General features: G+C 40.3%; 1 protein-coding gene and 1 long non-coding RNA gene across 3 annotated transcripts; one reads left to right on the forward strand and one right to left on the reverse strand.

Moving 5' to 3' along the window:
* Positions 1-857: 857 nt before the first annotated feature.
* LOC110526478 (forkhead box protein F1) lies at positions 858-4,817 on the reverse strand. 2 transcript variants are annotated; one of them, XM_021607477.2, is made up of 3 exons: positions 4,620-4,817; positions 3,530-4,510; positions 1,608-2,086 (listed from the first exon to the last, which is right to left on the reverse strand). In XM_021607477.2, exons 2-3 carry the CDS (start codon positions 4,500-4,502, stop codon positions 1,923-1,925), a joined length of 1,137 nt encoding a protein of 378 aa, XP_021463152.1. In that variant the 5' UTR covers positions 4,503-4,510; positions 4,620-4,817; the 3' UTR covers positions 1,608-1,922. The 2 variants fall into 2 exon arrangements, with proteins under 2 accessions (XP_021463153.1, XP_021463152.1); XM_021607478.2 differs by having other exon boundaries at positions 858-2,086; positions 3,530-4,817.
* Positions 4,818-4,902: 85 nt separating this feature from the next.
* On the forward strand, positions 4,903-22,117 carry LOC118964926. The gene is made up of 3 exons (XR_005052225.1): positions 4,903-5,781; positions 18,392-18,506; positions 21,084-22,117. It is a non-coding gene; the product is annotated as an uncharacterized LOC118964926 (long non-coding RNA).
* The last annotated feature ends 2,584 nt before the right edge of the window (positions 22,118-24,701 follow it).

A 24,701-nucleotide genomic window follows, 5' to 3' on the forward strand; every position in this document is an offset into this window, starting at 1 on the left:
ATATTCCGGTAAAAACAACCTCTCATCCAGAATGCGGTATTTGAGAAAAGGTAGTCTGTGAGCCCGTTGTGCCTTTTATAAGAGTAGGATAAATGGTTCTCGGCGCGTTTTCCTCCCTCTCTTTGAAACCGAATCCGAGGCAAATTCGCCCTCCCCCGTAACTGCTGGCTTTGATTTGTTAAGGGTTAATTGCAACATACACTCCGATTACACAGTTATACATTGGGCAGGAGTTTTCGACCTCTTATTTTATATCCAACCATAGGCTATTGTGTTTTTAGCTAATTCCTTTAACATGATCATTAGGCTATGGATGTAGCATATACTAATGCATGATGTTTTTTATTTATTTATTTTACCTTTATTTAACTAGGCAAGTCAGTTAAGAAAAAAATATTATTTTCAGTGACAGCCTAGGAACAGTGGGTTAACTGCCTGTTCAGGGGCAGAACGACAGATTTGTACCTTGTCAGCTCGGGGGTTTGAACTTGCAACCTTCCAGTTACTAGTCCAACGCTCCACGCACCATGCTACCCTGCCGCTCCATCTGTTCACCTATATATAGGCCTATTCTTGTCTAAACCCGAATCAATTCCTAAATGTGTGTGGCCTATTTTCACATGAAAACATTTGGTTGATGACCAGAATATTTGAATATTAAGGACTGTGTTATGACGAATATTTTCGATTTTCAAGACACCTTAAATAGAACACCCCCAAAAATATGTAAAGGCCTTCCTGTTGCACCACACAGTAGAATAGACTGAACTGTATCTGCATGTATAATTGTTTTGTTTTTTATCATGGGGGAAAAAAAGAACATTTGACAAGTGTCAAAATAATTGGAACAGAAATAATTGTATAGGTATTTCAGCCAGTTAAACAAACTGCATGCCAATACGTTTAATTTTACAAATCGTGTGTAGTAATATACAGACTAATCTAAAGACATTCGAGTATGCCAATACTCAGCATAACATCATTTACAATTTATACAGTGCTGAAAAATAACGGGTGTCTACACGGATATATACACCTAAATAGACATGTAACTTATCCTAAATAGACATGTAACTAACAGTGCTTACATCTATATCTTCCAATTTCCGTTTTAAAACAAATAAGAACGCGTCATGGCAAATATTGCCAATAAAGCATACTTCAATATTGTGGCTATAAGTGTACAATTAAAAATATGCACAGAATAAATAAGAAGTTGCGCTTTACTATTTAAAAAGTGCCTTCATCTTTCCTTAATTCAGATCGTCTTGTTGTTGATTTAAAAATGTTTAATGCATGGTGTAGCCTAATAGCTTAGTCCAAACGTCTCAGAAAATCAAATAAAAATCAAACTATCATTTCGATGGAGCCGAGTAGCCTAACCCGGATAAATGACCAATGAAATTGTCCCCGCAGTATATCGTTTGAATGCATAACAAAAAGAATACACATTATTGTACATTGTAAAATATTCTCAAGTGGTAGTCATCCGCCCGCAGAGTTATAGTACCAAGCGGCAGCTGGGGTTGAGATGCATGAGGTGAGTGTCAACCGGTCTCTGCTTTACCTCTTGTGTGGCACACAGACATTTCTTGAAAATAGCCCACAGCTTAGGCCTACACCACAAGGTTGTTCTGTGATATTTCCACAACCTTTTTGGTTTCTGAGACAGATAAACATTGAAGTTGAACTAAATCTGCATTTGCACGTATTTATGTCTCTGTACCAAATCCTTTTTTTGTGTGAAAAGTTGTTTAGTTTATGGGTTCTCTGGCGTTACTGTTGCTTCTCTTACAGCGCGCTCCAGGGCCTGCCTTCTCTCCTACCTCCAAGGGTTGGGTTGCTTCCTCGTCTCAGCCTTTGCAGCCGCTTTGGCTTTAGTGGCTCAAGTCAGTGATGTCCGTTATTCACTGTAAGTGCTGTCACATGACGCAGGGCTTGATGTCCTGGTAGGCGACCTGTTGGTGATGATAGTAGGAACTGCTGCTGGGCGAATGCATCGTTGAGGACGTCATCGCGTTGAAGGAGAAGACGAACTCCTTCCGGTCACACATACTGGGAGACTGGGAGTGGTACCGTGGAATACCTAAGAATACAGATGCAAGAGTAAAGAATATATCAGTTCACCTTATGCCATATAGCATGCCAACCCAATGTGAATGTGTTGCTGTCAATTGCCAAAAACAGTATGGTTGTCTTTTTGAATGGGCTAGTAAGAACCATAAGTCGAGAAGGATATAGGCCAGCATTTTAAAGAAAAGGTGTTAGCAAATTAGTTTAAAAAATACTTATTTGTGGGTACAAGGAAAAATAATAAACTAGTATTGCCACTGGGGGATTGCATATAGCCCTAAATGATCCATAAAAATAACACACTTTTACCTTTGTCGATAGAAAGAAAATGTAAAAAATACAAATACAAAAAAAGGGAGGAAAAAGTCCTATTTTCAAAAGTGACTTCTGAGCTTTTTCATGTTGGACTAATTTGTTATTTATAGGGTGAATTGTAATATTGTGCATCGTATTATTTAGCCTATATTATTGTAATATTACTATACTATGATATAAACATCGATTGAAGTAGGACTAGTATTACCTAAATCTTTTCAGAATATTGTTGAAGAGGCTAAATTCGTCCTAAATTGCCTTTCGGGAACAATTAATTGTAATTTGGGTAGACAATCTTTCATTTAATTTGTGAAAACCCCGGTCTGTCTACCCCGCTGATTGGGGTTGTCGTATAGAGAACTGTTGAGGCTGAGAACCGTCTGGAGAGCTCGAGGGTGGGATAGTTCTAATTGACAGTGGCCTGCTCGCACGCGAATCCCGGAGGACCCTGTGCCTCCGGGACTATAGTTGGCTGCCTCCGGCTCGCGCTTGTTGTTTTTGTCTCTAGATTGGCACCATTCTAAACACAAGTCCCATAAGACGTGCCGTCCGAGTGCTTCCTGAAACCACCTCCAGGAATTTATTAGGAAAACAGAGTGCGGGTTAAACCTGCTGTTTGTTAGTTGTCCCACTCCTTGGCCAGTTAAATGAGGACAGGAAACTGAATTACTTAACCTCCTTACTGGATAATTAGACGATGGTTTCTTGCGTCCATTTCCTTATTTCCAAGATAACAGAACCATCAATTCTAACCAATATTATCCGCCAAAAACTGTGGCATAATGGAGTTGTAGGCCTATGTGAAAACAAATGCACTGAGCATGCCCAGTGCTCAGTTCATATCTTTGCCCACTGCACTGATTGCAGTAGGCGAAGGCTGCCTAAAGACCTTTACATTATTGCTATTGGCCTACTATATGCAATCAAAGTTTGTATCAGCTTTCTGCGAAGCAATGCTCTGCCGAGATATGTTCATGTTTTACTTCACCTCGTTTGTTATTTAAATTAAACGGTTTTGATTTGGTTCAATGGAAATAGTGAGCTATAGAATAGGCCTAGTGTTTATTTTGCACATACTTTAGGCTATTGGGTATGACTGACTGTAAAAGGCATGCGTAATCATTTGGCGATGTTAGTTTACCTTGCAAATCCGTGTTACTGTGTCCGTTCTGATGAAGATTATATTGGTCTAGGGAATGCGTGGGTAAACTGGGCTGCAGCGGGTTCGCCCCGGGGTTGCAGGGAGACAGTGGCTGCTGCTTGATGTAAGAACCTCCGTTATTCAGAGAGGATGAAGGCGCTTGAGCCCAGGCCGAGCTTGAGTAGACGGGATGCGGCTCCATCACTCCCCCGCTGGTGAGGAGGGGCGAGCCTGAATTGTCGTGGTGGGGGTACTCGCCCCCCGTGGATCCTGTGCAGCTTCCCATGTAGGAATGTCCACTGTTGGCCGACAAGTGGGACATGGAGTGCCCGGCCAGACCCATCCCCTCCATGTTGCCTGCCAAGTGTCCATTCATCATCCCAATCCCGCTGTCCAAAGACAAGCCGTTGGGCGGACAGGACAGGCCCCCGCCGCTCCCCTGGAAATTATAGGACTCGGGGAGGTGGTTGAATCCCAGGCCGTTCATCATGCTGTACATGGGCTTCAGCGCCTGGCATTTACGCCTGAAGCCCCGCGGCCTCCTGCGGAAGGATCCCTCCTCGAACATGAACTCACTGGCCGGGTCGATAGTCCAGTAGTGGCCCTTCCCGGGCCGCCCGAGCCCCTTGGGCAGCTTTATGAAGCACTCATTCAGGGACAAGTTGTGACGCACGGAATTCTTCCATCCTTGGTAAGAGCCTCTGAAAAACGGGAAGCGGCTCTGGAGGAACTGGTAAATTTCACTGAGCGTCAGGCGTTTGGTGGGAGAGCTCTGGATTGCCATGACTATCAGCGCAATGTAAGAGTAGGGGGGTTTCTCCGGACGGCGGATCCCCGCGTTGGTCTTTTTGGTTTTGGTGGTGGAGGAGGCGGTCTCCATCACAGTGGTCTGTCCATGGGGCTTCTCCGGGGCAGACATCGGGCTGCTCTGGGCAGGAGTCTGCGCTGGGGGCTGCTGGACCTCTGCCGTCATTAGTTAGACTATCAGCGCAATGGCAAAAAAAAGTTAGACAAAAATATCCACGTCCTCGTTTTGAAGTAGTACTAGAAACTTCGTATAAATAATAAAAGAAAAGTTTAAGATGGTTACCAATAATCTCGATGCTGTGGAACTACGCACGGTAAAATGCAAAGCTGAATTTCTGTAAACCGTGCGTTAATGCGCTCTTCCTTTTGGTGCCTAAATTCCTTAGCCAATGTGAACCCTGAAATCCGTAGCGATTGTCCAAATTGAAATCGGAGAGAGACGGGAGCTACTTCAACTTCAGTCGGTGTGTTCTCGTGCGTCCGGAGGAGCTCGCCTTTTACTTATCCGTTGCCATCAGCGCCTTGGTAGCTCGAGCGCTTGACCATCAGGACGTCATTGGCGCACCGGGCCCGCCCAGTCCCCTCCCACTCACACACATCTGCCTGGCTTTAGTTTGTCTGGGAGCAGTTTTTTTCCAACTCAGAATCAGAGAAGTGGGTCTTTCTTAACACTCAAAATTACATTTTATTGAACAGAAAATTATCTTAAAAAAAAAAAAAGAATGGCGTGAAACAGGACTTATTTTCAAATATAGGACATAGCCAACTAGAATGTCTGTTTTTCAGAATATAAATGGTAGCCTAATACAACAGAGGCCTATGCTTGAACTTTGCAACGTTGGGACATGTTGTCTTTATTTTCGCAACGACAATATTTCTTCAAAACATTTTTTTGAAAATGTATGTTTTAGTAAGCTTGTATGCACAACCACCGTGATATATAAAACTGGTTTTCCACTTGTCAGATACAGCAGGCCAACCTCACCATAGCACATTTCACTGACTTTGACTTATTAAAGTATGAAGTATATTTAAAATGTTGCTTAAAATACGCTTATTTTAAAGAAAATGTCTCTATTCAAGACCACGCTGCTGATTTCTTTAAAAGATAGACAGGAACATGGGCAGGATGTTTATACAGCAAAATGTAAACATTTTCCCTGGCCTTCTTTAAATAAAAAATCAAGCAAAAAGACTCTCTAGATCAGCTCATACTCAATCTGATGCATTATGTCCGTTTTAGACAGCTCCTTGTGTATATGGATAGGACTTTTCAACGTAAATGCAGAAAGGGATTCAATCATGAATAATTATTATGTTCACACAGTAGAACTGAGGGTAAGAGCGCCCTGAGCCTAGCCGAATACTGTGCACTGAAACTCGGATGAGGACTTCAGATCGACGCCCACCAAACTCTCTCCCCTCAGAATGGTGCTCGAATCAAGGTAAGTCACTTTAAACTTTTGTCAGTTAAAACAAGACAGCGATATGGCTGCGGGCCGTCGTCTCAATTTAGTTCCAATCAAGATTTACTAGACCTGTTGTGCAGTTAGAAGTGCGAATAAGATTTGACGCCGTATGATGCTCTAATTAGTCATTTGATTGTAATGTGGTGGGCAGCCTAACTAGACTATAGTGTCACAGAAAAATAGTAACAAATATCACCTGAGTTACAAAGTTAAGCGATGTAGCACATAGGTCTACTTTATTTCCCTTTTTGAAAAGTTCGAAGGGCATTCCTTATTAACAAAGACCTGTCTTAGGTTCATCATTTGCAGGCTTATCGTTTAGAAAATTAGAATAAGAAAATAAGTAATTAAGCTACGTTTAGAAAAGGTATTGTTTTTGAGCAGCACTTTTTACTATAGGTCTTCAAGCCTTCATTGCACCTCATCCACCATTCTAAATGTAACCAGTTTTTGGCTATTAATTTAAGCCTTGAACCGGTAGGATATATGTATGTGTGTAGTGGAGAGCCGCCGGTCCATAGACTAAATCTGTTGACAGCAGACTGTTCATTGTTCCCCGGAGAGCGCACAAGCCCTCAGCCCCTCAACCCTTACTCAGGCGCTCCTGGTGCGCGGGTTCACTCTCCGGGCTGGCTCGTGGTGGTTCTGCTGTTTTGGTTTGCCGGGTTGTTAGACAATTTTATTATATGCTATTGATATCCTGTAATTAATGCACATATTGGATATGCAATAACGCAATTCAGTCACAGACACTTTGGCATATTGTAAATACTAAATGTCTTAATACATTTTGGGTGTCATAAAAGTAGGTTATACAGGCTACTGTTTTTTCTTGACTAAGATTTTTGAACAGTCTTTGGAATTAAAATATTCTACAATTAAATGTAGTTTTCCTGCAAATATGCGTCTACAGGAGAATATTGTAGGCTATGTAGGCCTACTCATTTTTTATCAAACTTCGAAAACTAAAATCATGTCATTTTGATGTGGCCTATCTATTAAACCGTAAGATGATGTTCTGAAGCGTGTATAGGCCTACATGTATTTGAAGGACAGCCTGTGTTCCAACAAACCGCCGTAAATGCCGTTGTTGGCTTGGTTCCTTCGTGACGTTTTTGCCAAAGGAAAATAAGAACATATTAAAATCTCCGCTGTCAACTACACAGGGCATGCGAGAGGTACAATGGTGATATTTGCTGTTGCGGCTGAGTTTGGAACCTAGGTAAAGAAATGTACATAGGTAGTAGTATTGTTTTAACCGGTCGCTACACCGGGCGCTCGCTTGGAATGAGGCCCACGCATTTATCAGCGGAGCGGACCACCCAGCGCGCAGAGAGAGAGGGGGCAGGCGCGCTTGCGTTCTCTTTTTCCCCCTGCATTTAATTACCGTTGATGACTTCATTCCGAGAATCACGCCTTGTTTCAACACGTCGTGCCCGTCCCCACGCCGAATGGCCCTCTCACACACTTTAACCCCGCCACTCATCTTTGACATGCACTTTGAAAAACTAATGTCCACGGCTAATTGATCCCTAAATGTTTACCCAAACCAGTGGGACGCGAGTTGCTCCATTGATCTTTGAAGGGGGACGCGCCGATGACTGGCGCGTTGTTAAACCCCTCCGTAAAAAGCTGTTGACAGCTACGCATAATTATTAAGGGTCCCTCTGGACTCTCAGTTGATATTATAGACTATTCTCCGTCAGTCAAATTATTGTTACTGCGTGGTTTTAAACGAGTTATGGTGTCCTCTAAATTATATTGATTTCTTTCCATAGTACCTTGCATAATTAAGTTATTATAGAACATTGGCTGAAGTTTCATTGGCCATATGTCTTCTATGGAATATATGTTTCTTAGATAACATGCTGTACCGCCTTACCCATGTTAGGCAGCCTAATGATTACATGGAAGTATTGTAAAGCGTGAGGAAAGGGTTAACTCCAATGGTATATATTTACGCTTGTAATGTCACTGTTGGAGGATTGTGTTTGTCGGCATTTTACTGCAATCCGAGGTCACCACTTGCCCCTCGTAGTTTATTTCATGTACTTTTTCCATGACGTCCTCCAATGAAATATTTGACAGCGTTGCATCCTCAGGAATGTTCGACCACTTAGGTGGAGGAATTCCACATCATTCGGCCAACCCAGCAGTATGCGTTTTTGTCTCAACAGAGAGCCTCTCCAAATGGTCTTATTGTTATCCAATCGACGAAATCTGACCCAAAGGCCCATTTGTTTTTTATTTTACATGAACTTAATATTTTATTTGTTTATTTTACATGGACGTAATGATGCGTTATATTGTTGAGGGTGGTTTAGATTTTTTTTCTGTACATGCACACCCCCAATCACACGTTTTAGACACATGGCCTTTATTTTAGCAACCTTTGTTGCAACTACAACACTCTGTGCCTGGACATTTCAATCAACGGTGATAGGCATATTGCTGAAGTTGTGCACCGTACGGTGATACACTCGGAGTCTATCTTGCATTCACTGCGAGGGAGATTGTAATTCAGCCTAAACCTTGAATTAGCCTACTTAAATTTATATCATATAGCCTATCATAGCTTGTCCAAGACTCACCCAGTTATACATTAGAACTGCCACTGTCTTTAGTTAATGTGACTGTGAGGTGATTCCTCGACAATGCTATAAGAGAGTTTTACCCATTTTATAGATATAAAGATTATTTGTTTAAACTTTATTTTAATTTTTTTTTGCAGCTGCCCTTACCATTCAGAAAACTTGGTGATGGGAAAATGAGACTCCAGAACAGAAATTAATTGTTATTGATGAAGGGGTCATTTAAAAAAAAAAAACTGTTTAAGCTACTGGACGTTTAACAAACTACTGTTGTAATTAGTCTTATAGGCCATTTGGGAATATATAATTGATAAACAATATTAGTCCTGAGTTTGTTTAGAAACTGAAATGACGGTCTCGACACTGAGAAATCAGTGTGTTACCCGCTTCAGTGTTGGAGTGGAGACGGAGAGGGTCACCAAAAGGCTGCAGCAGAGTTGTTTGGAGAGCTTCGTGACAATTGATCGATCAAATGTATAACTGCACCTTAGAGTCGCAAGTTCATTGGATCTGGATGCACTTGAAGTCGCTTCTTTGCACGCCTCAGGATTTTAGAAGAGAACCTTGAGTGCATGATTTGGAATTATGCTTGTTTACTTAGTAAAGCATTTTCTAAAAGTCAAGAGATGCATTCGTTTTGATGCTAAATATAGGATCATGTTGAAAAAAATATTAGGGTGTAGTTGTGCCATGCCTAAATATTATTATTCAATGATTTACTGCAGAATATCAACTATCAATTATTATCAATTGCAGTTCTGTCCTTTCTCTTATTTGACCCATTTCTGGGCTGGGCTATGGGCTCTTGCATCTTGGTCAGTTAACCAACGTGATCACACAAAATAACCCAATGTAAAGCCCATAATGCTAGTACTATGCAAATGTCATTATTCACACCCCTTGACTTTTTTCACATTTTGTCGTTACGAAGTTAGATACAAATTGATGTAATTGTATTTTTTTGTCAACGATCTACACAAAATACTCTGTCAAAGTGGAAGAAAAATTCAATCATTTGTAAAAAATAAATATTTATATACAGTACCAGTCAAAATTTTGTACACCTACTCATTCAAGGGTTTTTCATTATTTTTACTATTTTCTACATTGTAGAGTAATAGTGAAGACATCAAACTATGAAATAACACATATGTAGTAGGCCCAAAAAGTGTTAAATAAATAAAAATATATTTTAGATTCTTCAAAGTAGCCACCCTTTGCCTTGATGACAGCTTTGCACACTCTTGGCATTCTCTCAAACAGCTTTACCTGGAATGCTTTTTCAACAGTCTTGAAGGATTTCCCACATATGCCGAGCACTTGTTGGCTGCTTTTCCTTCACTCTGCTGTCCAACTCATCCCAAACCATCTCAATTGGGTTGAGGTTGGGTGAGTGTGGAGGCCAGGTCATCTTATGCAGCACTCCATCACTCTCCTTTAGTAGTGGTTTCTTTTCAGCAATTTGACCATGAAGGCCTGATTCACACAGTCTCCTCTGAACAGTTGATGTTGAGACGTGTCTGTTACTTGAACTCTGTGAAGCATTTATTTGGGCTGCAATCTGAGGTGCAGTTAACTCTAGTGAATTTATCCTCTGCAGCAGAGGTAACTCTGGGTCTTCCTTTCCTGTGGCGGTCCTCATGAGAGCCAGTTTCATCATAGCACTTGATGGTTTTTGCGACTGCACAAAGTTCTTGAAATGTTCCACATTGACTGACCTTCATGTTTTAAAGTAATGATGGAGTGTCATTTCTCTTTGCTTATTTGAGCTGTTCTTGCCATAATATGGACTTGGTCTTTTACCAAATAAGGAAATATTCTGTATACCACCCCTACCTTGTCACAACACAACTGATTGGCTCAAACACATTAAGAAGGAACAAAAGTACACAAATTAACTTTTAACAAGGCACATCTGTTAATTTAAATGCATTCCAGGTGACTACCTCATGAAGGTGGTTGAGAGAATGCCAAGAGTGTGCAAAGCTGTCATCAAGGTGGCTACTTTGAAGAATCTCAAATCTCAAATATATTTTTTATTTGTTACTACATGATTCCATATGTGTTATTTCATAGTTTTGATGTCTTCACTATTATTCTACAATGTATAAAAGTAGTAAAATAAAGAAAAACCCTTGAATGAGTAGGTGTGTTTAAACTTGTACTATTATTTGACAATGTAGAAAATAGTAAAAATAAAGAAAAACCCTATGTCAAAACTGTAACTTGGCCACTTAGGAACATTCACTGTCTTGGTAAGCAGCTCTAGTGTAGATTTGGCCTTGTGTTTTAGGTTATTGTCCTGTGCTTAGCTCCATTCTGTTTCTTTTGTTATCCTGAAAAACTGCCCAGTCCTTAACAATGACAACCATACCATGATTCTGCCACCAATATGCTGGCAAATATGGAGAGTGGTACTCAGTAATGTGTTGTATTTTCCCTGAACATAACACTGTATTCCGGACATAAAGTTAAGCCCATTTTTTGCAGTATTACTTTAGTGCCTTGTTGCAAACAGGATGCATGTTTTGGAAGATTTTTTATTCTGAACAGGCTTCCTTCTTTTCACTCTGTCAATTAGGTTGGTATTGTAGAGTAGCTACAATGTTGTTGATCCATCCTCAGTTTTCTCCTGTCACAGACATTAAACTCTGTAACTGTTTTAAAATCCCCATTGGCCTCATGGGGAAATCCCTGAGCGGTTTCCTACCTCTCCGGCAACTGAGTTATGAAGGACACCTGTATCTTTCTAGTGACTGGGTGTATTAATACACCATTCAACTTGTAATTATAATTTTTTACCCATCTACCAATAGGTGCCCTTCTTTGTAAGTCATTGGAAAACCGCCTTGGTCTTTGTGATTGAATCTGTGTTTGAAATTCACTACTCGTCTGAGGGGCCTTATAGATATTTGTATCTGTGGGGTGCAGCGATGAGGTAGTCAAAATCATGTTAAACACTATTATTGCACACAGAGTCCATGCAACTTGTGACTTGTTAAGCACATTTTTACTGTTGAACTTATTTAGGCTTGCCATAACAAAGGGGTTGAATACTTATTGACTCAAGACATTACATTTTCATGTTTCGATAATTTAAAAACATGTCCAAAAACATAATTCCACTTTGATGTTATGGGGTATTGTGTGTGTGTATAGGCCAGTAACAAACCAAAAATATCGATTTATTACATTTTTAATTCAGTCTGTAACACAACAAAATGTGGAACAAGGGAAGGTGTGAATACTTTCTGAAGGCCCCGCTAAATATCATTCTCAAAATTGTTCTGAGTAAATAAAGGTTATTAAATTAATATAAGATCTAAATTTGAACAAAAATGTAAGTAATAGTTTGGTAAAATTGTATTCTGAAATCCTGAAACCAACATATTATATCTTACATGAAATAATACACATATTTATAATATTTATAATAAAACACATATTGTGCATGTTATGCAACTCAGGGCGTCGTGTGAGAATGCCAAGGCAAATTAATGTTTTAAACCTGGCTATCCATATTGCCAAATATGTAGGCCTATGGGTATATATACTTTTGTCCTATTTTTACATGCGATATATTTCTTAATGAGTAGTTAAAGGGAAACATGGTAACAAAGAGAGGAAAAATATGCACATATGAGCTCAGTCAATGCCGTTATGTAGCCTAATTACGTACAGGAGCATCCAGTGCACAATACCAGCAGGATACGTGGAGGGTACATATAACATGCACATTATGTTGCTGTAATGCACTGTATGGAAAACAGTTCAACAATTGAAAATGTTGTCTTTGTTTTAAAAGGCATGTGTTGGGAACAATCATTATGCAATGCATCATTTGGCCAAGGCCTATAAGAATTTCGTTTTTCAAGTAGGAGTGCAGATATCTTGATACGTTACAAGGAAAATACTCATTCACACTTTCCGTGCCCACATGTCTAGCCTATTTGTTAATGTACCATTTGAAAACCAACAACGAAATCACCAAAGGTATGCATAATTAGTTGTTTTCCTTTTGTTTTATGACTAGCCAAATGTAAGAAAATCGTTGTAATATCAACAACAATTTGTCCTTTCAGTATGAAAATATGAAATATACACATGAGTATATTTTACAAACAATGGTTGTAAAATATACTCAATGTTGATTCCCTTTTACACTCTTGGCTATTTTCGGAACAATGCATCATCAGTGTATACATTACTGCAGGTTTCAATTTCCAATGGTCTGAAACTAGATATCTCTGTCTCGTGCGTCGCTTAGGCCATCTAGCGTTGTCGTTTTTATTGAAAACAGTATAATGTCGAGGTGTGTGCACCCCCCTCATCACTTTCTCTGGCGCGGTAGGTGGCCGTGTATATTTTTGTTCAAGTGGTGTTTATGTGAATGAGAAAGGACTGGATTGCTAGCAGACCGCTGATTGCGCTCATTGGGCCTCTACATTGATCTGAACAGTATAGTTGAGGGGCCCCACCCTTTCATGCAATCAACAGCACTATAGAATCGCGTTCTACGACTTTTTAATTTACTTGGCAAGATCTCGCCGCTGGACCTCCAAGGCGCGCGCGGGTGTGAGTGAAGAAGAGGGAGAGGGGAGTCCTTTTGGCGCGGTAACTCCAGTGTCCCACGATACCGAGGACACTACCCACGGTATATAGGCTACAACAGGACGCACACGCATCTACCATGAAGAAAACGAATTCACCATATCCCACTGGACACAAACTGGTTGAGTCTACTTTATTTCAAAGTCATTTGTCAACATATTGTGACATTGACTCTACCTGGAAAATACATTGGATTTGCAAAAAGTAATTAACATAAACAGTTGATTTGAGAGTGAAATTTCAACCACATAATTCAAATCAAATAAAAAATCTAACTTTATTTGTCACATGCCCCAAATACAACAAGTGTAGACCTTACCGTGAAATGCTTACTAGAAAATATTTACTAAATAAAGTAAAAAATAATCAAAAGTAACACAATAACATAATAACATGGCTATTTACAGGGGTACCAGGTTACTATAATTGTCATAATGGTAACCAATTTCCAACATATTTTATACAAGGTTTGTCTATGTTGAATTTGTACCTTTTGGAACAACAACAGATCTTCACCATTATATCCACTATCAGAAAAAAAGAGAAAACAACAGGCTGGACAGCACCTCCTACAGGAGAGATGATCTGTCTACAGCTATCTACTAGAGCAGCACCTCCTACAGGAGAGATGATCTGTCTACAGGATCTATTAGAGCAGCACCTCCTACAGGAGAGATGATCTGTCTACAGCGATCTATTAGATCTCCCATCCAGTGTTTTAACCAAGCCCAGCTTAGCTTTGATATTTTCCACTGACTACTACCAATGTGCTATAGTGAGAATGGCTATTGAGATATCTTAACTAAATATATAAACTGTTGCTATTGAAGTCCTTCTGAGGTGTAATTCGAGCAAATGAAATGTAACCATACTCTCTCTATAAATCATACATCATCAATGAAACTATTTAGGCCTATATTGCATTTGTGAAGTCATCAATAGCTATTGTTTCAATTCAACACAAAAAAATGGACAATAAATAGGCCTAGGATTTAAGCCTTTGGTTGATGTCAAATTTAATCTTCAAGTTAATAATGAATATGTTGGGTTCACCTCTCCATTTCAACCAATTTAATCTAATTAAATCACATCAAACTGATTTAAAGTTCATTTAAAGTTTGATTTGATTTAGTTATATTTTTGAACTTTGATTTTTGGTTGAGATGGAGACATGAATCCAACATATAAATTATTCATTTGTAGACTAACTGGAATTAGTCAGACTAAGTCAGTGGCATCTCCTTCAAATGTTATTTGGTTGTGTTGACAACCGAACACAATTCAATATCATTTTTGCAATACAGTAAATAGTATATTAACTTAACAAATATGTTGAATTTACATCTCCAACTGAAATAAAAGTGAAAGAATATGATTGAGCCAGTGTCTCAATTGAAGCTATCCCAGCATTAGATATGTCTCCTATAAATGTTGATATTTGGTTGCTTGCCAACCTAATACAATTCAATATGACCTGTGTAAGATAGTCAATAGCCTAAAATGAAGGCCATCTTACAAACTAATTTAACATTTTTTATTCAACCTTAAAATGGGTAACACATCCATGGCCTCATTTTGAGGTTACGGTAACTCTAAAAGTCCTTATTATGGAATCATAGAAAGCGTGCATGTTCATAGCATGAAACGATCCCAGGTCTGTGGATAACTTCACAATATAAATATCTGTGCGAAATCTGAAACAGCATTGATCACTTGCACTATGCACTTTTAATGTAATCTCAAATACAATCCAGGTCATTCGGTTGTGCTATTAGATGAAGCACAATGATAACGATTTAATTAAGCAGTTGTATAAATACAAAAATGACATTGTATTCCCATTTGAACTGTTGTGCTTTTAAGTGGTTGAAAGTGCAATGATAACACATGGAGAGCTTGGGACGATAAGGTTCTATCTGCATTTTTGTCTAAATGTAGTGATTGTCATAGCCTTGTTCTGTTCTATGTTCTCTAACTATATAGTACTTTAAATACCCCCAATGCATGTTGTTAAGTTCAAAATAATACTAGATAATATTGCTTACACTATACAAACCAATGAGGTTTCAGAACTTTAAAGCCAATTATCTATCTCTGAGACATATTACTGAACATATAACCTTATAACTCTCGACACTTCGATGACAACTAAAGAAAAAATCATAAATTGTTTTGACGTTTAGAATTTGGTTGTGCTTTTAGATAGGTTAAAGCATAGTGATAACACATTGGGAAATCAACAAACTTCTGGCCGTCTCTGTGAGTGGTCGAATAACAGTTGAAATCTCATTGATCAACATCTCAACGATAAATTACCCACATTTCCACTTTGAAATAACGTGGTGTGGCCAGTGGGATGTTTCAGGCCATTTCAGCTTTCTGTTAATTCCATAGCATTATCTTCTTAGTGAAGTTGTCAGTGATAAAGGTATTCAGATATCGAAACGCTTGCCATTTAGCCTATGAGCAGGACCTATTTTATTTGTAAGATGTTACTGGTTCATGCAGATGGGGATTGGTTGATAGAAGGCCCTACACCTTTTTTCTGATTAGAATTAGGGAGCCAATGAGCACATGGCACACAACAGACCCTTTCAGTTCAATTGGGCACATATTCATCCCGTATCTGACACACTTCAGTCATATTCCTATAACCTCGCCTTGCTCTCCATCTCTTTGTTTAGAAGACTTATCATGCAAAAAGAGTCCAAGACGAGGATTCTCCATGGTGGCCTACAACAGCGTGTGACATGTCCATTGATCATTCATGTCTCGAACAAAAACATGAATTTCATGATGCAATGTGTTGTGTGTTCGGTGTCTGGGCAAATTCTCATATTGAAAAATCTTGCATTTACAGATCTATATGAAAGCTCTATTTGTCAATTTATTTGAACTATTGACTGAGGCTACTGACATGAATTATAATTAACTTGTGATAATGGACCTTTAGTTAACTGATCAGTAAATGCAACGGATTGTTTTTGTGATCAGACGCATGAAATGGAGAATATGTGACCCGTTTTAGAAGTCAAAATGTAATTGAAACTGCAGTATTCGAGAGATGGAAAATACATTAATTCAATACTTGTAGGCCTTATATGCTGTAGCCGTGGTTATTTGTTGTTGATGATTGAGAGACATTGGATTTTGGATTTGCTTTGGACACTCATTCGCCCTCATGAGCTGTTCAGTGCTGACATTTCCCTTATCAAGGTATATTTCGCAGTTTCAGCTGCATTCACCTGAAGTGTCTCTTGGATAACTAACTATTTATAATGCAATAATTAAATATGCATTGTCATATTACATTTTATCAAACAAAAATGATTCCCATGCAATGCAGGTTAACCTGCATGATAATGAAAAGTTTATCATCTTTAAAAAAAAATATTTATTTATTTTATAGCTGGTTGACATTTTGTTTGTTCTGCACGACATTGATAGCTAATCATGTTAACTGTATTTGTTTATAGCCTATGATTTGTGTGAGTGAGTTAGGTAGGCCTATTCGTATGATTATCAATATGAGAGAGAATGTTAACCGGCTTTCGATTAATTATCACCCAGAAACTAAAACCAAAACAAGAACTCTTACATTTTTAAAAATAGGCTACATAAAGATATACCACCCTATGCGTTCTTTAAATAGCCCCTGGAACTCAGTCGCACAGTTTGTTTAGATCCGTAATGTTTTGGTTCATTTGAGACTGGCAATTTATTTCGTTTTTATGCTCGTTAAGCTACAGTAAACTCTGTATTGTTATCCTTAAATATAGAGAACCCGCAAACCCCAAATACACGAGATGAGTCATTTTGTGCGCGCAGCGATGGTGCTGTGTGAGAACCCCGGGCTTCCCAGGAAAGTTTGGCGCGCCAACCAAACAACAACCCTCACCCAACTGTCCCTGAGGTATTGTCAATCCGTAAACCGCTCCACTTATTCCTCTCAATAGGCTTCAACTGCGTATTTTATTCGTAACATAGTCCTCATGTTCTCTGAACTTTGAATCATTTTTGACAGCCGTATTTTCAAAGGGAAATTCGGCTTTCAGGGAATAAAAATATGAATACAGGCATATGTAAAATTCCTTCTGGCTTATTTTGTGATCACACAAACTCGGCTTACACTACCACAACATTATTCGACATGACTGAAGGACACGAGTGTTGAAGAGTTGTCAGTTCCAGAAGTTTTACAAACTCAAAACTGTCCAAATGTGGTCATTGCGAGAAGGAAAATGTTCCAACATGTCAAATATCTGCGATTGACGTTTTAGCCACTGACTGACAGCATGTTTATAGGACAAAAGAAGACAAACAACAAATATGTAATCGTCATAAGGAAGGAGATGGTCACTAAAACAACAATTTAGTCCGTATTCTTTTAGTCCTTATTCTTTTTTAATTTGAGACTTTTTGAAGCTCATTGATAAAGAAAAACACCAGAAACGTTTCACTTTTTTGATTGTGGATTTTTTTCCCATTGTGGTAGGGTTTTGTATATTATTGCACTTATTTTCAAGTGCTTTTGTCAACTCTTGTTTATCTCCAGTTTCTCGATCTGTAAACTATACCTGATATAGTCGCCTAAGTAATTAAAGGATATTAGTCCCCATAGATGTTTAACGTTTTTCATATATATTTTTTCAAATGTTTATTTTCTACTTATGTCTGCCTTACAATATTGCAAAGTCAGGACAGTAGTTGCATGCTTTAATCAAGATCGTTTAACAGTGAGACATCTGACAAGACATCTGACAATTTATTATTTTCTGCATGCTATTATTAACTTAGTGTGCCATTCCTAGAGCTAAATGGCGCTGAACCAAACCAGAGTGCTGCCTAATGTCTGATTACCTCTCAGCTATAACCCCCTATTGATGCCCATGTTTCCTACCAGAGCTGCATCTCTTCTGACTCATCCACTATAACAGACCATTTTGGTCATTTAAAATCAGTCTAAAAGCACATAGTCATTGAACTAAATTATAATAATCCTCAATAGCCCTCAAGCTAATGTAATACACACCTTTCTTTAATGTCTTTGATGAACCACAGAACAGTTTGACTGTATGAAACAACACTGGGATTTATCAAGCGTCCCTTATCCTATACTAGTTTATTTAAATTAAAGCAAATTATGCAACCTAACTCCTGATAAAAGCTTGAAATTAAATGGAATTTCAGTACATTTGAAATATGGATTGAATTTCAATAGACCGACTCAATGATCAGGTGTTCCTTTTTATTTTTTCTCATACGGTCATGTTATTGTTTCTTTTAATAATTCACAACCCTGTTTCTTATCATATCTGTATCATGTACAGTTTAATGAAAGTTTGCTCATATAACCAACACAACTCTTCTTTTTCCCATTTCAGCCCTCTGTGATGGATGAGAGAGAGAAGGTTTTCCAGTGATGGCAACAGTTCCTATGACGACCAGACCTCCACCGGGGGATTGCGCCTGTCAGACAGTGCTAATGATAATTGAGAGGTACGGATTGAAAAGATTGACTATGGCTGTAATCTCTCCTCCAGCGGAATACTAGAGAAACCGCTATGAGATGACCATTTTCCCCTCACCACCGCCCTGCTTAGTCCTGCACTGTTCTACACTGCATGCTTCTACTCTGCTCTATACTATATTGCTGCTGGAGGCCTCCCAGCCTGCCCCACACAGGGCAGAGAGTGAATGGGTAATGTCACTGTGTGTGCAACCTCCTTCGGTGTCTCCCTTCCCTCAGCCTCACACACAACACAGGGCCAGTCCAGGGCAGTTTGTTACAGATGCCAGGGAATATATCAGCAGGGAGAACTCAACCAGAAGAAACGGTCAGAGTAGGACATAACAGAGAGAGGGAGGGAAGTCAGGCCACAGCCAGCTCTGGTTACAGGTTAGTTACAGAGGCTTTGATAGTTGCTGATGGGACTTTGATTGGAGCGTAAGCAGATTTATATGATGCATGTTTATATGCGTGTTTACTCACAGACCACCATCTCTCTCTCTCTCCCATTCTGAAGGGGGATTTTCCTGTGGCGAGCCGCTTCGGAAAAAGCTATTAAGAATTCCCAAACAGTGCACAACAATAGGAGCCGTCGTTCTGCAATGCAAGTCCCGAATCCAAGTCAGTCCCTTACGGTTTTCCTCTGAAATGGTCCCCGGCTATATTTAATCCGCCCAGAGAGCAGAACCCACCTACATACAAACCACAAATTGAAACTATGGGGAGGTGGTTTGTGGGGTGTGGGCTAAGTGGGGATGGTAATTGCCTATTGTGGAGCTTAGGCCTCTCTATTCTACCATAAACGGGCTTGGCAGCCCACAACATGATACCCCTGTCTCCACTCCACTGTTTGAGTTGGGGAGCAGATCCTCCTTGTCTGTGGGAACCTATGGCCCAGCAGTGGTCGGAATCAGTTAGGAATGCTTTGGAATGGTAACACAGCGGAAGGCTAGGGTGGGGAAAAAGGCCAAGAGCATTTCCTGAACAGAGGGGGGTCCCAGCGAAGCATCACACTTCACTGGCATCATGTGACGGGGATCCCGTCAGACCTGAGCCCATGATCCCGATTGGAGGAGAAGGATGCGGTAGGGGAGAGGAGGGTAAAGCTGGAACAGAAGAGAGGGGGATACGCAAGAAAGACAGAGTGGTGAGGTGAGAGGGATGCATTGGGATGAGAGAGGGATGAGGTTGGAGGCAGAAAAGGGGAGTCAGGGGGAGAGGCAAATTCTGCTAAAACGTACATCTTTAATTTCCCCTGAGTGAAGTAATACAGTCTGGACTGGCTGGCTGCCTGCGTGTGGATGAATGTCTGAGTGTGTTATACCACGACTTTCATGAAGAGGACTTCACAGTCTCTAATTTCTGCCCACAACAAAGTGCCTTCCACTATCTGTGAGGAATAAACAGTATATACTGTCAATGTCTCCAGAGAGGTCACTGAGACCACGTGGAAGACTGGGAGTTCTTAGACCACTGCTACTGAAAGACCTGCAAGAATCTGGGCAGCAGTGTGGGGTATCCTACATACATTCTAAAAGACTGTTCCCTCTCACCACAGCAAAGACAATGTGGTGAATATTTTGGCACCGCACAGGCATGTCAGAATGATTCTGAGTATATCCAGTTAACTGAAGGTCTGAAATATAACTTTACTTAGTAACACGTGATACTAAGCAACACCCTGCAACAGTAAGTGATGAATACTTTGGTTGAGAGCAGTAGATCAGACGGTGTTGAAAAGTGTGAAGCAGACAGGTTTTGCGGCTGAAATTGGGACAGTACAGTATATCTGTCGGTGTGTGTGTGTGTGTTTGTCCAGACCTATGAATCGGTGTGTGTGTATCCAGACTGGCGTGGACAGCCAGTCCCTACTCCCTGGGGCTTGTGTAAATGTCGTGAGGATCTCAGGAGGAATCTTTCCCTCCAGTCGTCAAAAGGCTTTTTATTTCCACCTGCTGCCGGCCTCTTTCCGTTGGTCTGCTCTATAACAATGGTGCTGGAAAGGCAGCAGAGTGCAGGGTGACAGCACAGAGATTGATGCTAGATTGTGTTTGGCCCTTTTTCAGATAGGGGCCTTTGAAGGGAAGTTGCTAACAGCAGCATATAACCTCCCCCCCACCACCACCAACACTACAACGAACCCCCTCCACTACCATCTCCACCTCCTCTCCCTCTAATACTGGGCTTAGCAGAGGGCAAAGTGCTGATCAGGCCTGTCTCCCAGATACCTTTTTACAAAAGAGCCAATCGCGCGAAATGGCAACTTGGCAGGTGGTGGTAAACATGCTTTTCACTACTCGTAAATCAATTCACCACTACATGAAACAGGATGAAGCTCATTTACGCCACGCAGACGGTCGAACCCGAGCCCAGAGACGCCCCACCTCGCCTCCGGCTGCTCCCTCCCTCTCGTCAGGCCCTGGGGCTCTGGGCAGAAAAGAGATACACGCTCATCAGGACAGCATTCTTTCCGTTTCGCCAAAGAGTGGCCTGGCGAAGAGGGTGATCCATCACCCCAAATGTCAATTTTTTTCTAACGTTCTGTTTTTCTCTCTCTATCTCTGTAGGCTGGAGTGGGCAGGCGTGTGGGTTTGGCCACAGGAAGCCGTGAATTCCTTGAAGAACAGAGAGTGTCAGGGCCCAGAACGCAACTTGGGGGGGGGGCTTACTGTACCTTGTAACGTCTCATAATCCTCCTAGTTGACCCCTGACCCCGGCCTGTGTTTGTATCAGGTCATCAACGTGAGGAATTGTAATGAGTCACTCCAGCAGTGTGTTTACCTTCTGGAGTCACGCAAGGAAGGAAATAAGGCACGGTCTTCTAAAAGTGTCAAAGTGAGAGAGAATAGCAGCAGTATTAGAGCAGAGCCCTGATTCATCTCACTGTGACTGACCTCTTGAACCGTTACACTGGGTTTATTTAACCTATTCACTACTGTAGGGAGACTAGCTACAGATCAGCCAAAACAGGGAGTAAGTCTACAATACTGTATGAAAACACAAGGTATGAGATTAATAGTGTAATTCTGTAATTGAAGTCTGATTCGTACCCCAACTCATTGAGTGAAATGATCCGTGTACTGCAGTATGTGGATACAACTTATTTTTGCTATCACTGTGTAATATGTTGCTAATAGACCAAACATGTATTATTTTTGTCATAATTCTCTGTTGTGTGTTGCAGTCATTTTTTTATTTTTTTTGCTATGCCCAATGAAATTTGGAGAGATTTAGTATTTTCCTTTGTCTCATGCAACAATCATAAATTATGTGTATGTGATTTTTCTGTTTAATAATAATTTATTGCAATATATTTCTGACTCCAAGATATAGATTATATATGGAAGATCCCTTGTAATACACTTTGAAGGAGAAATCTGCACTCCCAAATACATCGTTTTTAAAATCTTGAACTTACAATGAGCTCTTGAAACTGGAATGAGTATGGAACTGTGGCCAACGCCTGTGATTAAAATACAATGTCCTGGCCTACCATCACGCCTTCCACACCGTGGGCTTGTGTGATTGCACAATTGTTGTTTTTGAGCAAGTGCCCCTGTTAGTTTTACTCTGTAAATAAATATGTGCTCCGAGCTGACAATTCATCCTCCGTTACTTTCTTTCATCCTTATATTGGAGAGGAGAACATCATCACTGACCAGTGTCTCCACCTCTCTCTCTCTCTCACACACACACACACACACACACACACACACACACACACAATGAGAGAGTCGGCAGCTTTTATTTTGGACAGTCTCTCCTGAATTCTAAGGGCTGTCAGGCGGTTTGATTGATAGTTGTGTTCATCACCATATTATTAAGTAATCAGGCTCACCACAGTTCATTATAATTAAAGACTTGGGATAAGTGTTTATTTTTTGTGTCCTGTAAAAAAAACATATCGTTTTGTGTTTTTTGAATGTGTGTGTGTGTGTGTGTGTGTTAGACAGTGTGTTTATATTTGTATTCTTTTCCACAGTGGACCTTAGTGACCAGGAGAATGTGTGTCTGTCCACCACTGAGTTTATGGCTACACTTGGGTCTCTGTGAGAGAAGACAAATGCAACCACGATCACATATTATATCCATACAGTAACTACAGGGAATACTCCCCTGTAATGGTAGCTCTTTATTTCACTAGTCATTTCTTAAAACGAAGCCCAAGCCTATTTTAATCTTCTATCTTAGAAATGTTACAACTTTATTTTCCCCAATGGAATGTTTACAACATATTATGTAGGAAAACCCCTCCATATTCTGTGAGGCAGCAGCCTGGGTCTCCTGTTCTCACCCAGGTTGGCAGCTATGGCCTGAAGCTCTGCCTGTCCGGCTGGCCTACGTTTGTCTGTATACCCCAGAGGTAAACACAGTGGTGCCACCGGACATGCCGAGTGTGTCCTGACTGGAGACAGTGAGAAAGCAGAGAGAGCACTGTGGCACTATTCACGAGGTCCCTGCCAGGTTTCTCTTCTGGAGGCAGGGTTCATTTGATGATTGGCCATTTGGCAATGGGCCATGTATTAGGACAAAATGGCTCTTTTAAAAGCCCCAGCTCGTTCTGTTGCTATGGCTGATTTGATTCAGGAATCAGTCAAGTGGCAGATGTTTCATGTAGGATCGTCAGTGTAGGTGCATCACACTGCTTAAGCACGGCTACACATGACTTTTAACGAGCCAATGAGAGAGGAGGGTGTTGAGGATGAACATCTGGGATAAGAGGTAAAGAATATTCTTGCTAATTCCGAACCACTATAATGAGTGATATCTTGAAGTAGCACAGGTGGGGAAGAGTGCAGGTGGGCAGGCAGACTAGGAGTTGGTTTCATAAAAAGAGATTTGGTGATACGGAATTATAGATAACGTCATTAATGCATTCCCTCAGAAAAGTACTGGCCTTTTTTTATGTACACTGTGTACTAAATAAAATGAATCATTTACAGGTAATTACTCATTTGAACACAAATTATTGTTCATTTCAGTTTAGGTTTGTATTTTGTGAACTCCGAACAAGCAAAATAAAACAACTGAAAATATATGAATAAGAAAACATACATGCATATGTTTTAAAATACCACCATGGGCTTTTCCCTGGTTGTGTGTGCGTGCAAAGTGTGTATTTGTTTACATGTCTAATTTAATGAATTGCACGTCAGTGGTCTCTGGCTTCCTCCAAGTTCTCTAGTATTTTTGTCTAACTGGGGGAAAGAGACACTTAGGGATCTGACGATAAATTCCCTGTCTTTCCGCAAATGTGTTTGGGCTATAAGATAAACATAGGCTGGAATAAATTCAACACTAATGAAACATTCTGGTGGTCCCATGTTTACATGAACTCTATTACCACTAGGACCTGTCTAAGGTATTGACCTTCTGCCCTCTCACACCAGTAGACATCTGCAGCCTATAGTCCCTAATACGTATCTTACTGAATGGAGTAGAACTACAAACCCTTCCCTCCTTTTAAACAGTATGAAGACTTGGCTGTGCATCCTGTTCCCACATTAATGCAGTGTGATGTACGATGATCATAAACGACCTGTGGATGCAGACATCTCAGGACACGTGGTCAGTGATTCCATTACCTTAGTATAACTCCTTTCTTCGCAGTCCAAAAAGGTCACGGAAAGCACAGGAATTCAAACACACTTTAAATGTCTGCTTCTGGTGAATTTCTCCTCAGGAGAGGGGAACGTAGAGCAGATCAGTGTTTACACTGTAGTTATTTATTATGGCAGGATTTGGACATTTATTGGTGTTGTAGCGTTTAGGGGGAAAATAGAATCTGAACAAGGTCTATAGTGGAGACCTGAACTGTTTGCTCTTCTTGGTTAAGTGGATCAGCTTCATTAGAAAACGTTTTAGCATCAGGAGATATAATTAGTTTGATAAACACAGGAGCCCTTTCAGGCCACTATCTCGAATCAGATATGAGTGGAGTTTCCTTTTTACTTAATTTATCATTCTGGCCTCTAATACTGAATAAATAGTTAGCCTACTAACGCTCAAGGATGTAGAAATACAGAAGTCTCCAGTTGCTTTGTGCTGTCTGTGTTAGAACTCAGTTGATGACAGCTAGTTAAAATACCATAACAACAACACAGCCATACACAACAGTCTACACCTCTCACATAGTCTTGTGTGGATGAATGTTGAGAGCAAGCTGATCTGATGAAGACTGATGA

Source organism: Oncorhynchus mykiss, chromosome 6 (genome assembly GCF_013265735.2).
Source record: "Oncorhynchus mykiss isolate Arlee chromosome 6, USDA_OmykA_1.1, whole genome shotgun sequence".
In the NCBI taxonomy this organism is placed as follows: Eukaryota; Metazoa; Chordata; class Actinopteri; order Salmoniformes; family Salmonidae; genus Oncorhynchus; species Oncorhynchus mykiss.